Genomic DNA, 17,084 nt, shown 5'->3' with positions numbered 1-17,084 from the left:
AATTGAAGAAAACCAAACCCCAGTGGATAATGGTATAAGAAAATTGATCCACAAGAGCAAAGGGAAAAGCAGCAAGTTCCCAATATTGACCACAATTTAGACATAATATACTTTTTTCCATATCACAAATGGAATAATTTGGATTGCAATCTCTCCTAATATTCTTATTTTAAAGATTTGACTGAGCAAGCATGAGAGTCATTAGGTTCAACTCTGGATCTCTCGTGTCAAGAGTGGCAACAGTGTTAGTCCCCTGCTTTCCTGCATAAGTGTTGGAGGGGACCCCCCCTACCCCCCCAAAAAAACCCGCCAAGAATACAAGTTTCCAAATTGCACAAAATGTTTATTGTTAGTCTAGTACATTCAATATCATATTGACTAGAATACAGTAATTCAAAATATTTTTGGCGAATTGAAATTTTTTAAAAACCATTTCAAACACTCCAAAAAGCAATGCCATGAAAAATTAACTTAAAATTAAAACAAACATATTCAAGCAACAGTTTCACTTTTGACTACAGAAAACTTCTATATGTATTTTAGTGGTTTTAACAGTACTGCATTTAAACAAAATATATGAACTCACAAAAAGTGGAAAATATTAAAATAGACACAATGTTAAAAAAACTGAGGCATCCAGATGTGTGAGACTGTTGTACTAGGAATTACCCGCCCAGTTGTTCCATTTGTTCTCTTTTGAGGCAGTTAACTAGTCTGCCGTAGTGGTGCCATTTCTCCAATCACCTCCTAACACCGTACAGCAATTCTTCAATGCCTTGAAATTAAAGTTTGTCCCTCCTGTAAATTCCGTATATAAATGTATATATTCTAAAATATGCAACCCACTGGCAAATTTAGGTGCAGTATTAAACGGTACCTTGAAAAACATCCCTATCTTGCTACTTATTGTTTGCAGACAGGCAATATCCAGAACAAGATCTGAAAAAGGCAACACGTTTTGGTTTTGTTTTTAAATACTGACATGAAAAACTGAGTAAATTAGAAAAAGGATAAAGTCAATCTTAATATAAGACATTCATTATATAGTGGGACAGGATACAATTAGTGGACAAACAGAATTACAATGACTCTTCTACATCTGGTCATTTAATGCACGTGTTCTACAATCATGACTTGCTACCACATTTGGTTTTCCTGTACAGAAAGACAGCAATACAATTAAAGACCAGTTTTACTCTGTGTTAAGTCCCAACATGACAAGGGACACCACAGGAAGTTCTTCAAGCTCTCCTCCCTGAAAGGCTGTTCTTGTGAAGAACCAATAACCTTGAATTCAAAGTGGTCAGCGATTGCTCTGTACCTGCTGCTCTGACCAGGAGTTCCCAACAGAACAGCCCCAACGAAAATTGGTGGGAACAGGTTCTGTTGGCCAATTTAAATCCCTTTGAAAATCCAAGCCTTAATATTACAGCACCGATATGTGTGTACAGATTCTGGAGAAAAGACTGACTCTCTGGTATGGATAGCGGGATATTAGCTGTCCATCTTCCTTAATACTGCCAACCCTCGATAAGTCAGCTTTCATCCAAACTGCTGCCTGGCTGGGCAGCACGGAGCAGAATTGGGAATCTTGAGGAGAAAAATCACGTTAACTATTTCTTTTAAAGCACTTCATTTCCATCATGGATAAAGCCAAATTAAGGTGCTGTTTAAGTGGTACTATAGATGAGCAGAATACTATCACGTTAAAACTCAGCAGAATCACATTTAGATTTTAGCTCATAAAAGTGGTTATTACAATTACACTTGTAATACAACCTTTGGAAGAGGTACAATGTTTGCTTGTCAGTACAGTATGTGGAATGTAACTATTTCTTGCAAGATTTTGCAACATGAGTAACTGCATAGATGACAGTTGTGTGTTTTCAGTTCAATAAATGTACTTTTAAAGTTTACAAAAAACACAAAAAGTTTCTATAAAAGTCACGTTATACCAAGATAATGAGTGGTAAAAGTAGATTATTTGTCTGTGATTCATGTTTAATAAATGACTAGTGGAAAGGTGATAGAAAGCAATTTCAATTCAAGAGAGTTACATTTTTGCTATTGCACTGACTTCACCATTTGAATCACTAATTTAGAAAAATTCACATAGTTAAAAATTGTAAAATTAAACTAGAATACAAAATTTATTTGTAAACATCAGGTAGCCAGTTCTACTAACATGGAATGGATTCTTGGTACTGCAGTACAGTATCTTGGTTATTTACAGCACTTGCCGTATGATGGGCAATTGCAGGACACATACATCATCAGTTCACAGTAATTGTGTTCAGAGAACTATCAAAGTCAGTGCAGTTTTTCTGTGCAATTTTCCAATTTCCCCGAATTCCTTAAGTCAAATAATACTGTTACAGAGGCCAAGTGCAGATTTTTTTTTTTTATATATATATCTCATAAGTGACGAATTATGTCTGCAGGACTTCTGTAAAGGTACTTCCAAATGGCATAGTAATGAACAGCAGCTGCTGTGGCCACAAATATGTGCCAGATGGCATGGGCAAACGGAATGACTCCATCGCTCTTGAAGAACACCACACCCAGACAATATATCAAGCCTCCCCAGGCAACCTCCTGAAGTCCATCGGTGTTGCTCTGTCAATGAACAAGGAAAGATTAGGGATGGGGTGTAGAGGAGGGAAAGGGTATTTTATGCACAAAATACAAAGTGCTTTCCCCCCAGGAAAAGAAAGCTGGCTGTCAACTCAGAACATCTTGGGTGTGACAGATGGACAAGTGAGAAACCCAGTATATTTATATTACACTTTGTGCAATATATAATAATCTATTTATATAATATGTCTCCACAGCACTATAGAAGTAATAGAGGGATAACTCAAGAATTAAGACAAGTTGGATGTTTTGCTTCACGCTCATTAGCAGAGCGAACAAACGCAGAGAAAAAGAAAACCACATTACTGTGCAAAAGCGTGAGTGTAATGCAACTCCTACTCACTGGATGAAGCATCCAGCAAGGTGTTGGTGTAGCACAACATTCACAAGGAACAGTTAAGGCATTACCTTGTAGAGGTGTCAGATTTATACTAGCAGCAGAGAGGGTTATTCAAAGTTATTTAAAATGTGTAAATATAAATAAATAATAGTCAAAGTTTTGAAGTGGACAAGACAGAGCAGGATGCTTTACAGATGCACCAAGAAATCTTTTTTAAAAAAAAAAAAAAAGCCAGTTGCTGAGAGATCAAGTATCCCAGATACGGTGCATCAGTTTGATACAGTTCGACTACTAAACTTTTCAATTTTCCCCTGCTTCACTGATAAAAAGAATCCTCTAGTAAGAGACAAAACCTTCTAGCTTTGTTGCCCCTAAGTAATTTTGAAAGGGGTAAGAGTCAATTTACTTCCCCCACCTTGGTCCAAAACACAGCATCAATTGATGAGATTTGCCAGAGAGCTCTTACATATACCAAGAAAAAGAACAATGTGTTATCAGAAGTCCATTGCACTTTCATAAAGAAAAAACTTCTTTCCCCAATCTGTAAGTGGTAAGTGGGCATTAAGTAAGTTGATAAATAGTAATATCTAGAAACATTCTTCAACAGGCTAAGGTACTTCACATCTTTATCATTTTTACTCAAAAGGAAGTAATTGAATTGTTATGTCCGATATCCTTTCAGAAGTGAGGGTTTTCAGAAGTGGAGTTTGGAACGTAACCTCTTTTTATCTAGACCCTGTGGCCCAGATTCAGCAAAATAAGGTAGCATTTCCTTGAAATGTAAACTATGAACTCAAAATATAACTGACTATATTTGGTTCTTCTGCAGAGAACATTTACAGTTATGGTGGCCTAAAATTAACATCTTTTCAGAAGAAAGATTGCTGCACTGGAACTCAAGCTAGTTATAAAAGGAAAGTTTGTATGTTTGTAATGTTAATAGTCACATTTCTTACCATGGATGTCACTACCAGAGCAGGAGAAAATCCCATCGCTAAATAGAAAAAGAGTTCAACAATCTTATACCTAAAAAGGAACGATTCAAGTCATGTAAGGAGGTGTACAAGAGGATGAACATTTCCTTCAACAGTAAAGAAAATATTTTAAATTTTATGTTAGCATGGGTCCATTAAACTATTCAGAAAGCTTTCTGTGCAGATAAATAACCAGTGTTTTGTGACAAAAATAAAGCTAGTATTTATCTCTGCATTGTACAGTTGCAGGCAATACCTTCTTCTCTAAATACTGCCTAGATGCATTCATTTGCATTAAGTACTAGTGAGAATAAAACATTGAGACAACTTATATTTTCTTATTTGACAAGAACCTCAGTAGCTCATCTCCAAAACAAAGTAGTTGGTCTTCCTCCCTGAGGATAAGTAATGAAAGCAGGCTCAAGAATTCAGATCTGAAACTCAAGGACTCACATCTCAAAACAAAAATAAGAAGGTAGCAGGAGTCAATATGCATCAGTATATACAAACAATATAATGTTGCAGTATAAACTATACACAATGCTACATAAATTGGGGGCATAAGAAAGCCATCATTTCAACTGGTTTCTTACCCTACCCACTTTCACCCCTGCTTTCTTGTAGCAAAAGTTTTAAAAGTGGATACTTCCCTCCCACCCCTTTAAAAGAAGACAACAATATAGCCTAAAGACATGTTATGACAGGGTGAATACAATTATCTTCTGACAAGATGTAAGTTTGCGTCATTCTCATCACATATTTTCACTGTTTCAAAGCTCTTACTTCAATGTGTGAAAGGCTGGATAGGAACATTCAGAAAGCAAGAAAGCCCCACCCCACCTTTCAATTTCGGTTTAAAGTTAAATGCAAATAATAATTCTTACTTTTCATGGTAGAGAAATACATAAATGGTTCCTCCAGCAGCCATCAACCAGATAAACCAACGCATGTGAGATGCTAGAGGCCCAAGCTCACGTAGATTTAACCTGGAGGTACAAAGATTTTGAGACAAAAGTGATGAAATGGACTGCACTGAGTCCACAGGAGTACTGTGGACTCAGTACCACCATACTGAGTGACATAAGAATAGGAGGGCTTGATAAAAGTAAATAAATATTCAGAGCTGTAACTTAGGCATGACGTGGGAGAAGACACTTGGACATTCTATACACAGAGAGGCAGAAGGTGTGTTTGCATTGATGTGAAGGAAGCATAAACTGGGGTATGTGGAATATAAATTACTTTCTGCTGTTTTCTAATACTGCTTTCTGTTCAGCAAATCCCAGGAGATTACATTATGCTGCATTTCACAATGCAAAATGCGGTCAATTGCATCTAAGAAGATACCTATAGATTTTGGAAAGCCACAATGATAAACTGTTTACGTTGGGAAAAGCTTTAATTCTGAAGCTGTGCTTCTGATTTCTTACCATGGTGCATATGATGCCGCAATAAAGACATAGATCATCATTCTGTCACACATGTGAAAGCAATGCTCCATGGTCCTAGTAAGAGAGAGAACAAGTCACCAAGACAGATTTTGGAAAGATTTTTGTATCATCTCAGTTTCCTGACACACTTTGGAATTACTTTGGGGAAAATACCCTCAGCTCCATAACCTCTTAAAAACATTTGGAAGACTGTCCAGCTGACTTCAACTTCAGGAGGTCATAAGCGAGACACGTAGGAGATGAGCACTCCTCCATTCCTCTTCTCCCCTTCTCCACCCCATTGTACATCCTGCTTTCTGGCAAGGAGGCAGAAAGCTGTCACACCAACTCCACCTAATCCAGAAACTGTTACTATTCAGCGCCTACTGAATCCAATTTACGGCCCAGGATTATATAGCAGTCATAATGGGACAAAAAAAAAAAAAATTTTAAAAATCATCACATCTTAGTTTTGCTATTGCTGCCTTGCTCCCAAGGAGGCTTTCTGCTAGTTAGCTGTGTATTGTATTATAATTCTCTTGGCAAACTCTGTGTTCCTCAAAGTATTCGAGCGTGCCATATACTCCCAGACAGTGTTCTCGTTTCTGCAATGGGATTATATCCACCACACAGATTATGTTTTTCCCATTCAGCTTCTGGATTAAGAGCCACTAGGGCCTAGAAAAATACATATTTTCATTGCAAAAAAGCAGCAGACATTAAAGTTTGTTCATATATGAGCTTGGCACACTATTTCTTCCAACAGAATCAAGGGTGATTTTTTCATGATTCAGTACAAGGTACCACTCCAGCCTCCTGTAAAATCATGTTTTTGACTGAGAAACACAATGGAAAAACATCACAGAACATGAAAATAAAACATCTTATAGTGATACCTTAAGTGACTCTTTTTCCAAGAAACGATATGAAATACTGTGGAGACAATGAAGAGCGCACAGAGCCCCATGCCATACATCCATGCTGTTATCTTTTCCCATCGATCATCAGAAAGCCGGTGGAGAAGGGCACTACCCACAATCGCAGGAACAATGAGGAACTAAGAAAACAAAAGGCCATTGTTAAGTCTTTACTGGCAGCCAGCATAGTACCACCCACAGTACAGCAACAGCAGGGCAGAGAAAACTGCAGTATGCCCCATATAAGACCATATGTACAACATCTGATGGCACACTCCTAACTGGAGCAGGTTTTTCATTTAGTTGTATGTTGACACACAAGCATCAAGACTTCAACAATGCCTCAGACATCTAGGTTATACCCGTTTGCGATAAATTTCTCCTCACGTGCTATTAGGCTAGGTTACTAGCTCCTCTAGCCATGACACAAAATCAGACAAACAAAAGAATCTGCAAAGTCTTACCAGTGTTCTTATTTTCACATTCTGCTTTGCGTTTTTAAAAAGTTTTGATGTTACTCTAGGCTTGGATGTAAATCACAGGACAGACCAAAATAAACTTAAGTCCCAAATGAAAAGAGAAAGCATTTGGAAGCATGCAGTTAAGTAGAAGACAAGAGAATTAAGCAAAGGCTTTGCAGAACTTTGGTTTTAGATATCATAAATAAATTAGATGCAAACTTATTTTATGAATAGACTCTTAATGCACAAAGATTATGTTCTTCTAATGCAGCATATCCAAGTCTGTTTTCCTTACCACCTCCCTCTCAAGCAGCTTTAATTCACACCTTCCAAAACATCCACAGTTAAAACATCATGATGGAATTAGCAGGCTCACATGAAGTATCTAAGAAGTGGGCTGCAGGCTTCATACACATTTAAAACTATACGCCTTTCCAGAATAAATTACATCATATACCTTTGTCTCATTCAGAAAAAAACAAACTAGGAAAAAAAAAGGCAGGGGGGAAGCATGTCCAACAAGTATTTAAAGAAAAAAACCTGCTGGCTCAGACATTTCTACCTGTCTCCCTCCACCATGAAGGTATATCTTTGTCAGCCTTCTAAGTGAAAAATGCTGCACAAGTTCCCTTCCAGACCCTACGATGTATCTTAAGATGTTAATTTGTTCACTTGAATTGGAAATAAGCTTCATAGGTTAAGTTCCTTGCAGTTTAACCCAGGTCTCACATGCTAAACAATAAAGCTAGGAACAAGTAATGTTTAAACAAATCTGGCAACTCTGCTTTGCATTACAGGTTTGATAGCTTAAGAGTGCGAAGTTCTGGTCTAGCCTGCGCTGTCTTTGTCCTTTATCTGCTTACAGACTAGAAGAAATTGAGGCTCTGATCACAGCTACAGTGCAGAAGATGCAGAGCAGACTGAATGACTCTGAAAAGTAGTTGGTTAATCCAAAGACTTAAAAAACCCAACCAAACAAAAAAAAGTGGCTTTTACTTCTGGCTTTTGAAGTACATCAACTGTAGCTTCATTACTATTGTATTTTCTTCCTTTTTGCAAAATTTAGTATGTTTACGCCAAAAGCTGTAGAGCCATGGAAAAAGTATAGCATTCCTATATCCACAGTATTGGGACCAGAGGTGAAAACGCTTTCTGAGTTTTGTAATGAGGCTATGGAAGTTGACCTCATGCACTTTAAAGCCAAAAACAGTCTGCGAGTCTGGCTTCTCATTTATCACAAACCATATATTTCCATATACATATCCTGGACAGCCCCCAAACTCAAGAAAGGTTAAAGTGTTTCACTCCTCAGGAGATTAGTCACTCCTGTTTTCCCACATATGGCATACAGTTTAAAGTGTGGCTGAAGCCCTTGAGACAGCAATGAACTGGTTAGATGTGGCAGTTTTTGCAGGAGATGGGAAGATACTAAGCTCCAGAAATAGTTTTCTAGCCACGTTTCTTTAAGCTGTGCAGTCACGCTGTATCCACGTTCGTCAGTTTCCTTCCCGATTTCTAGCACAAATTTCAGTTTTGACTAAACTTGACAGAGAACCAAAAGGTTTCAGAGAGATTATGTACCCACAAGTATCGCGAACACAAGTACTAGGTAAAATAGCAAATCCCTACTAATTCCCTACTAAAAGCCTGGGCATGAGCTGCGCAGAGATTCTGCCTGGAGCTCCAATTGAGACCATTTTATAGGAGGGAACACCTCTTTGGAAACTAGATTTAGATATTACACAGAACAACTTGCCTTTCTTACACAGATACCCCAGCTTTTTTACTAAAATAAATATTTCACAAGTTAAGCTATGATGTGTAATGCTCAAATGGGGCAACACAGAGTTTGATGCCAATCACTTTTTCCAGTAATTATCGTATATAAAGTTAGAGGGTTAAAACAAATAAGCAATTTTCTTATCACCTCTTTCTTTGCACCTTCAGAACGAAGATTGCAGCTACAAATGAATACACGATGAAGACCTGAATTAATCTCTTTTCTGCCTTGTCCTGGCTCTGAAGAATAATTCTGCTTCTCACAGGGAACAGCACTATACTTCCATGAGAAGGATTTATTGTTTTTTCTAAGTATTCTATTTGGAAACACTTTCCCTCTGTGCCTGATACGCATCGTGGGAACAGTTACACTAAACAAGAGATGTTTTATTACTCTTTTTCTGACCAAAAATAGCTAGATTAAAGACAAAATCCAGAAATGATACTCTGCTGTTCCAGCCAACTGGATAAAAGTTCTTTAGATACTAATGCCATAATAGATAACATATGATACAATGGACTTCATTATATCTCACATCCATCTTACAAAAGAAATATAATGCTTTAGACAACAAAACAAGGCGGATTTTCCCATGTTCATTTGAAAAAAATCTCTAGCGCAAGAACTGCATTTTAATCTTCAGAATGGAGAAGCAATCAATCAGTCCTTTAAAAGGAAGGGTATTTACCAAAAAAGTAGTCAAAAAGTCAGAACTAATAGAATGAGTGTGATTGTGCCATGTCATTTTACAGCAATGACATAGCATTTCTAAGTTGCCAACATTTCTAGTAAAAAAAAAACCAAACCCCCAAAAAACTAGCTACAAGTCACAAAAAGCTTTGCTTCTTTCAGCATGAAGTGTGACTCTTCCAAATCAATATTGTTAAACCCAGAAATTTAAGGCACTGTGAACAAACCCAGAACCATGATACTCCAATCTACTAATTTTAGCACCTTTATTAATACTTGCTAAATCAGAAACGGGGCTGGTAGAGCAATTTACAGAACAAGAGAGTAGGCAACAGTTGCACTAAGTTTTGTAGAGAAATGTCAGAAAAAAAATGAGAACACGAAGTTACAAACCCCTTTGCAATAAGGAGGAAGACAAAGGATTAAAATGTATTTATTTACAGGTATAGGCAGGAATCTTCAAGAAGAGACTTGGGCACAACCCCCACATGATGTATTTTGGGAAACTGACTACCACAACTCCTACTGTCACAAATAGCAGCCACTGCAAAAAGCCTTAAGGCACAAAGAAAGATGCTGAAACAGTAAGCTGTAAACTTGATCAGGTGTACTTCAGGGAAATTACACTCTCTGGTTACTAACTTGCAGTAAAGTATCCTGTATCTTCCATCTATCTGGGGTTGCTTAGGATACTGGTACATTGGTCAGTATTTTATCTGTATGCTTTCTGTATTTCTGTAGACAATCTCTCCCATAGAGATGTTCAAAATTTTTGCTTTTGTATGTAACATTCATGCCCAATTAAGTTATTTTCTTTGCACACAAGGCTATGCACGTCTTGTAGTCAGCAACAATGACCTTTGATGCACAAGCCACTGTAGCAAAGCACGGCGTTATTGTTTGCAATCTCACGTGCCTGCCTTTGAGAGGGAAAGGTTAACAGCATAAGATGGTCCCTACACTTCCTCTTTGGAAAGGAAGACAATGGAAAGATCAACAGAGCAGCCAAAATCACATGTGACACTTAGAGGGAACCATGAAGGACTATGTCCATCTCAAACTGCCTGCTCCAGGAGTGTAGTCCTGAAGCCAAGTACAGTGTCTCCCTACTCATCAATTTTCTCTTCTCAAATAAGGAGACAAGCATCATGGAGGGGGAAGCATACTGGCAACTTGGGTTGTGCAATACACAGAACAGAGAAACTGCTAGTATCAGTCAGGTAGAATGGAGACATTTTCATCATAAGAGCCTTTCTGAAATTTTGATGACGCCTTCTTCCATGCTCAAATGGCCTGCTAAATGCTCCAAGCCTCATTTTTTAAATATTTATACTTCTTTCTTCTTTTTTCCATACACTGCACAAACCAAGACTCGAATAGAGAGACTATAACTTATTTCAAGAATAGTTCATCCTTTTAAGGCAGTTAGAAGAAACTTTCAGAGCAGTATAAAAGCAAGCCGTGTCTAAATTCTGAGGTTTTAATACAACAGAGCGTATATTTTGTCTGGTAAACCTTACATACACTAGAAAGTTTCACGATGAGCCATCCCTCCCCTTAGATTTAGCTTACCTTACAACACAAATTCTTACAACTCCTGCTTCTCTCATACACTGTTTCCTTCCTGTTCTTCTAAACACAGAGAGCAGTCTTCTCTGTCTCTGTATTCAACTGCTTAGCTGCCCTTCCTGTCTCCTAGTGTCTAAAGACAAGTCAGTGCTTCATTTAAAGCTAAAAAAATCCAAGACATTTTAAATACCCTTACTAGTTAGAAATGTGAAGATGCCTTACTATGCACACAAAGTTACCTTTTAAGTATTGTCACAAAAAGCTATGCATGGGATTCTGTATCCACATTTACTGTTTGGGGTTTTTTTTTTTGGTTGGGTTTTTTTGGTTGTTTTTTTTAAGCAGCTGCCTAAACTGACTACTGTGTATTTTTAAGTCAAAAAACAGACGGGATACCTACCGAGGAGTACAGCCATGCTCGTAAAATACAAGTTGACCACTTTCTCTATTATGAATACAGCTTTGAAAAAAAATATATGGAGAACCATTGCTAAACTCTGTTTTGTAGAAATTACATCAATGTCTAATTGAAAACTCATACTGTAATCTAGCAGCAAAGACTCAACCACTTGACCGTCTAACATTTAGTAAAACAGCCTGTAACACAGAGGAGAAGCAAGCATCGCCCCCCAGCTTCTTCTGTACAATCCACTGTGCTTCCCCAGATTAGATTCCTATTTCAAGGCTTTAAATTTTTATTAGAAGTTATTTATTGCACACAATTTTATTTAAGGAGTAACAATCCCTCTTTTATGCTACACTTTAGTTTCTTCCAAAGGTTATGTTAATATTGCATATCCCCAAGCTGTTAACAGTTCCTGGTAGGTTTTAGCACGTAGCTTGACTGTTCAGAAAGTAATTAGACAGCTTCACCAGAATCTGTAGCATACCAGAAAATACTGATATGACATCTTGGCTGTAACCTACTGCTAACAGGCAGGAATAAGACATGCCTGTTTTTCAACTAGATGAAGGCTAGAATTGCTAAGGACTACAGCAACGTCTGCCAGATATTTTGAAATCTAACTTTTTGGCCAGAGTAAACAAGATTTGTACAAGGATTATGAGATAAACTACATACTTGTGCTAGCTAACAGAATGTTGCTTCATTCTCTAGACAAATGAGCATGTATTTACATAGTGCTGTACATGAGACCCTTGGCTTAAAAACACATAAGCTTCAGTTAGCTTTTCTATATGTAAACCAAGGTGATTCTGTTTTTACTAGCAACACAGAGCTGTATGTTGGTTATTTATAAAACATACACAAAGGATCCTTAAGAACAGCTCTTTCTAGAACTGAAGAGTCCCGTGCACTACCTTGAGCATTCGTATCTGTAGCTCACTCAGACACACTGGAGATAAGAGACTGAGGACAAAAAGTCAAACATACTTCAGATGTTTGGAGTTAAACAAGGGACTGAGGAGAAGCACAAGCTGCTTTTATAAAAGGGCAAATGCTATCTTAAAAAACAAACACACACATTTTTAAGTCCTTTTCAAAGTGCTGGACAGCAAATTAAACTTCCCAATTCCCCCCCCCCCCCCAACCTGCTTTCCTTATTTTGTATATCGTATATTCAAATCTAGTATGGATCCTTACATTATGAAAATACAGACAGACTAGGACTTTTAGTAGGGCTGTCAGCATTATTAGTGCCTCTTTCAAAATAGCAGATTTCTCAAAGAAGCGATTCATAGATATTAAGTATCCGAACTAAGCCATTCCAGCTCTTCTAGCTAATACCCACATGATAGTCTTATGAAGCTTTCCACTTCTAACATGAATAAATCTTTCTTACACTTGCAGTATACAATTTGCACAATATTATGTCAGCACAGTACTGGGAAATCTGCCTTGCAAGACTAACTAGTATAGGCCTATATTCACTTTACTGTGGTCATCCTTTGACTGGGACAGAGGAAAAACACCTAGTTAAAGACATGTAACTTACTTCAGTGGAAAGGAATCTTATGAAGCATCTGGAGCTCCTAAAGATTCAGAACAGGGATGGATTACCAGCCATCTAATTAACGTTACATTTTCTGGACTGTTTCTGAAGCTTATACAACAAAACCAGAGAGGTTGTAAATATGGATACGCTTGGGCAAAGGTAAGCATTTAGCCATCCAAACCCCCCAAAATTTACCAAAACATCTGTTTAAAAAAAAAAAAAGAAGGGGAAATGTATGCATGTACTTACTGCATGTGTGTAACAGTTAGCAGCATGTTCATAGCAAGTGGGTTTGTAGCGGCTGTTTGCTGGAGCTGGGTGGTTCATGAACCTGTTGAATAATTAAGAGGTACTTTTAGGAAAGTTAATTAACCATCTCTTTGGAGCGTCATGGAGTACCTCCAACCTAGTAGTGTTAAAAATTATAAGCACAGACATGTTAAAAGTAACTGTTACTTAAATTGTAAGTTCTCGCAGGTAAGTTCTCTAACAGAAACATATATTAACTAAATTTCTGTGACTGCCTGTCACAGTGGATGGTTATCTTTAATCAAGGCTTTGCATACAGAACTTTAGACCCCCTCTTTTCCGACGGCTTGGTCAGATGAAGAACGAACTATTTCCTATTTAAATTACATAATATGGACTCAAATTACTCTTGAAATATGGACTTCATCATAGCTGCCAAGGGTTACTCTTCTGTTAAGAAGTTCTTGAAACTAGAGCAATATTCCAGTTCTAAAACACCTCAGAATAAACCAACTTGAACACTGACTTTTCAATTCCTATAGCGAGCAATATTTGTGTTTGGAGCATTAGATGGCTCGATTTTTCTTTGAGGCTAATCCTATTTTCTGTCTGTAACCAAGATCCAAGCTACACAGGGAAGAAAGGAGACTCTAATGGTTAACTCCGAAAAGGAAAAATTTCAAGAGGCTTACCATAGACATTCCATCTTCTTCTCTAAGAATTTTCAAACATTACCTAACAAACAAACAATCACACCAAACACAGTCTATGTAAGCCAAATGAAATATGATGAAACTTGAGAAAGTTTTGGAAGAACTTGCCAATACAAACGTTGCATTCAACTATTCTAAAAAACCAAATACTTGAGCTGTTCCTGTGAAAATACACAATTTAAATCTGTGTATAAAAACCTCTAAAAGACAGCACACATTTATATGCAACCAGACAGTCAAATCAAAGTTAGGAACTACTCCAACTACAGTACAGTACAGTTAACCCAGCACAGCCTACTATCATACAAAAGTGTTTCTCCTTCACTAATGAATTCCAGTTTACTCCAGACTACTATAAAACTATGCATTGACAATTAGGCAGGTATCCAACAAGCCAGGAACAGCTTCACAACAAATACAGAGCATGTCTGTATGTTCAGAACTGAGAGCAGCTTTCTTAGCAGCTTTCTTGGCTAGATTTATATAAAGAGCTTGTTAGACAAACTTTGGTCCTCCCCCATGTCCCTCCTGGTTTAACTCAAAACTAGTCCTATTTTTATGACATCCATAAAATATTGGCCAATCTCAAACCAGGGAAAAACAACCAACAAAAAAACCCCAATGAGAATCTTATAGTTTGAGTAAGCAGTTCCAGATTTCTGGGATATAAGACACTTGGTTTTCTTGACTGATTTATTAAATGATTTGTAAACCATTTGTTTCTAAACTGATACACAAAAATTTAACAGCACTGATAAGTTAACACAGTGTCATGATCTCTCTCCTAATTCCGGCAATTTCAAAAAACCAATTTCAACTGTTACTAATACAAAGGATAAGAAAAACGTAAATTTCATTCACTCACATTGAGTATAAATGGTTGTTAGCAAATGAATAATTCCACAGGAGTTAATATATTGTTAAAAAATGGCAATTCTTTTGTCAGTGACAGATGACACCTTGCTCTCATCTCCAAGAGGATAATGACATTGTAGTCATATACAGAGGCTCGCAGAACATTTGGAAAATTATTTTGGTGCCCAGTGCGTACAGGTCTTCAACAGCTGCTGAAGACCATCTCAGCATCCTCTACAGATGGAACATTCAGTTTACTCAGTTCTGCTTCCAAGTTAGGAAACCATTTAAAAATAAAAGCATCTGTTGGCTCAGTTGAGTGACCAGGATTAGACTGCCCTTGCCCTACTCCATAAATTCAAAGTCATGGGAAACCTTTCACTGATTACATCTAGAATATTATTACATTTCTCCAAAGGCCATGGTGGCACCTTGGAAGTCTCAGAAGAATTAAAAATAAAAAACCCAACCCAAACTAAAGAACCAAACAGAATAAGCTTATCCTCAGTATTAGCTTTACAATTTCTGTTGTTCCAAATTTTGATATAAGATATTACCATCATCTAAAAATCTATAAATAATTCAAGGTAGCCTGCTAATGGGACCTCCTATTATCCATTAGGGGACTACTCTTAATTTTTTTTCCTTTTCATTTATATTTATTTAGTAGCAAAGATACTGGATCTTTCTAAAACAGTCACAATAGAGCGTGGTGCAATGTTAGATTTTAGACAGAACTATGAAAAAACACTTCAGAAAAGTCCATTTTATTAGGACCTCTTATTCTCACTAATTTAAAGACAGTGTTATTAGCAGTAAAACAGAACGTGAAGACATTAACAAAGCTATCCTTTGTCTGTTACCTACACAAAGGGTTGGGGTTTTTTTTCCCCTTTGTTTGTGCCAGCATAGGAATGATGCAAATACTCCTTCATCTGTGCGGTAACTTTAGGCTGGCAAAACAGACAAGCATCAGGTTTCAGAAAGCTTCACACTTACAAAACATTTCAAACTTTTTTTTTTTTTAAATATATACTTCAATTCTGATTATTTAATTTAAAACAACAACAAAAATGGTTAGTAACATGGCTGTTGAACAGAAAGCTTCACTGGACTCCCACAACAGCTGAAACTTGCTCTTCTTCCACCAGAGAGAGTTCTAGCAGAACACCACCATTAGCTATACTTCACCCATCCCCTTCACCTACATGTTTATACTACTAACACCACCATCACCACCAGTGTGTTTTAGCAGGAGAGGAAGAGTTGGACTTTACCTCTACCTTAAAGAAAAGGATCTCGCAATACCCCAGTACCTAACTTTGCTGTACATTTGACATACCTGCGCCTCTCCCTTCTGAAAGGTATCGACTGCAACAGGCTGCAAGACCCAGGCAGCAAATGCTGGAGCACATTTGCTCAGGTCACTACTCACCAACAGCATTTTCAGTAAAGCAAAGCTTCAGTTATTGCCCTATGCCTTTTTATAATACTATTTATAAACATTATCAGGAACTTTAGAGGAAGGATCATTCAGAAAGTGGTTGAATAGGGCAGTAATTCCAGCCAATGCTTCTCTTGTTTCATTTCCAGTTTGACAGTTTGTGTTTAATGCCTTAAGAAACAGACCTGAAGTTTGAAAATAGCTGCTTTGTGATACTACACTGAAGTGCTCATCAAACCCAGGAAAAATTATTTTGACACAGACGGTTAAAAAAGTCAGTCATATACTCCTGTAGTTACATATACATATGACATTGCAAGATAAAGGCAAAATAATTTGGTTGCTGACTTATTCACAGTCTAGAGGCAAAAACTGTTCTGTTCTTTCTTAAAGATAAATAAATAAATAAACCCCACGCCGCCACCACCACCAGATGCTTTTTGTTTTCTGCCACATGAACACTGCAACACAGGGACATTGTTTCTCCTCCTCCCTACAGGTCAAGTTTACCTCTTCTGAAAATGATAATTGTGAGGAATATAATTTCACCTTCCTAAAAGTGGAAACTTGATCAGTGTTCAGATACTGTTTACTCCTTAATACAGGCTCTCTGTAACACAACCATTAAAGGTTATCATCAAATGCAGGACAGTCTGATAAGGTTCTAATGAACTGGACCACAATTTACAGGAAACATCTTTAAGTGAAGTGTTCTGATTCTCTAACAAATCTCTAATGTATTCTTTAAAAGGAACTCTAATGAAACCAGAGTGATTTAATCAGGGGATATGCAGCATTATCTCACAAGAACACATAAATACCTCTCCATTTAAGATACTGAAAATCCAAGATCTCTAATATAAAATATTAACTCCTTCAATATCATAATTTGAAATTTCTGAAATTAACCAACTAATAAGTACTTGCAGCCAGCCACAAGAGCAGAATGCTTTGCACTGAACCAAGTTATGAGTTCATTTTCATGATTTAAATGCATTCTTAAAGCACAAGAACTACTTGAGGCCAAGGAAGTCCAAGCTTTACAGTTTCACAGCATGCAAACAACCTTCTTT

The 17,084-nt window shown here is 37.3% G+C and overlaps 1 protein-coding gene across 4 annotated transcripts in view; it reads right to left on the bottom strand.

The window, feature by feature from the left end:
* Positions 1 to 322: 322 nt before the first annotated feature.
* The window catches only part of MMD (monocyte to macrophage differentiation associated), a 46,890-nt gene continuing 30,128 nt past the window's right edge, over positions 323 to 17,084 (bottom strand). For all 4 annotated transcript variants that reach the window (XM_052807935.1, XM_052807934.1, XM_052807936.1 and 1 more), the window contains exons 2-7: positions 13,000 to 13,081; positions 6,275 to 6,435; positions 5,379 to 5,453; positions 4,833 to 4,934; positions 3,931 to 4,000; positions 323 to 2,616 (exon numbers count right to left, since the gene is read on the bottom strand). In XM_052807935.1, the coding sequence (XP_052663895.1) occupies positions 2,416 to 2,616; positions 3,931 to 4,000; positions 4,833 to 4,934; positions 5,379 to 5,453; positions 6,275 to 6,435; positions 13,000 to 13,081 (691 nt within the window). In that variant the 3' untranslated portion in view covers positions 323 to 2,415. The remainder of the gene's footprint in view (positions 2,617 to 3,930; positions 4,001 to 4,832; positions 4,935 to 5,378; positions 5,454 to 6,274; positions 6,436 to 12,999; positions 13,082 to 17,084) is intronic.

Source organism: Harpia harpyja, chromosome 14 (genome assembly GCF_026419915.1).
Source record: "Harpia harpyja isolate bHarHar1 chromosome 14, bHarHar1 primary haplotype, whole genome shotgun sequence".
In the NCBI taxonomy this organism is placed as follows: Eukaryota; Metazoa; Chordata; class Aves; order Accipitriformes; family Accipitridae; genus Harpia; species Harpia harpyja.
The sequence above is the reverse complement of the archived record's forward strand: the minus strand, read 5'-3'. Positions and strand labels throughout refer to the sequence as shown.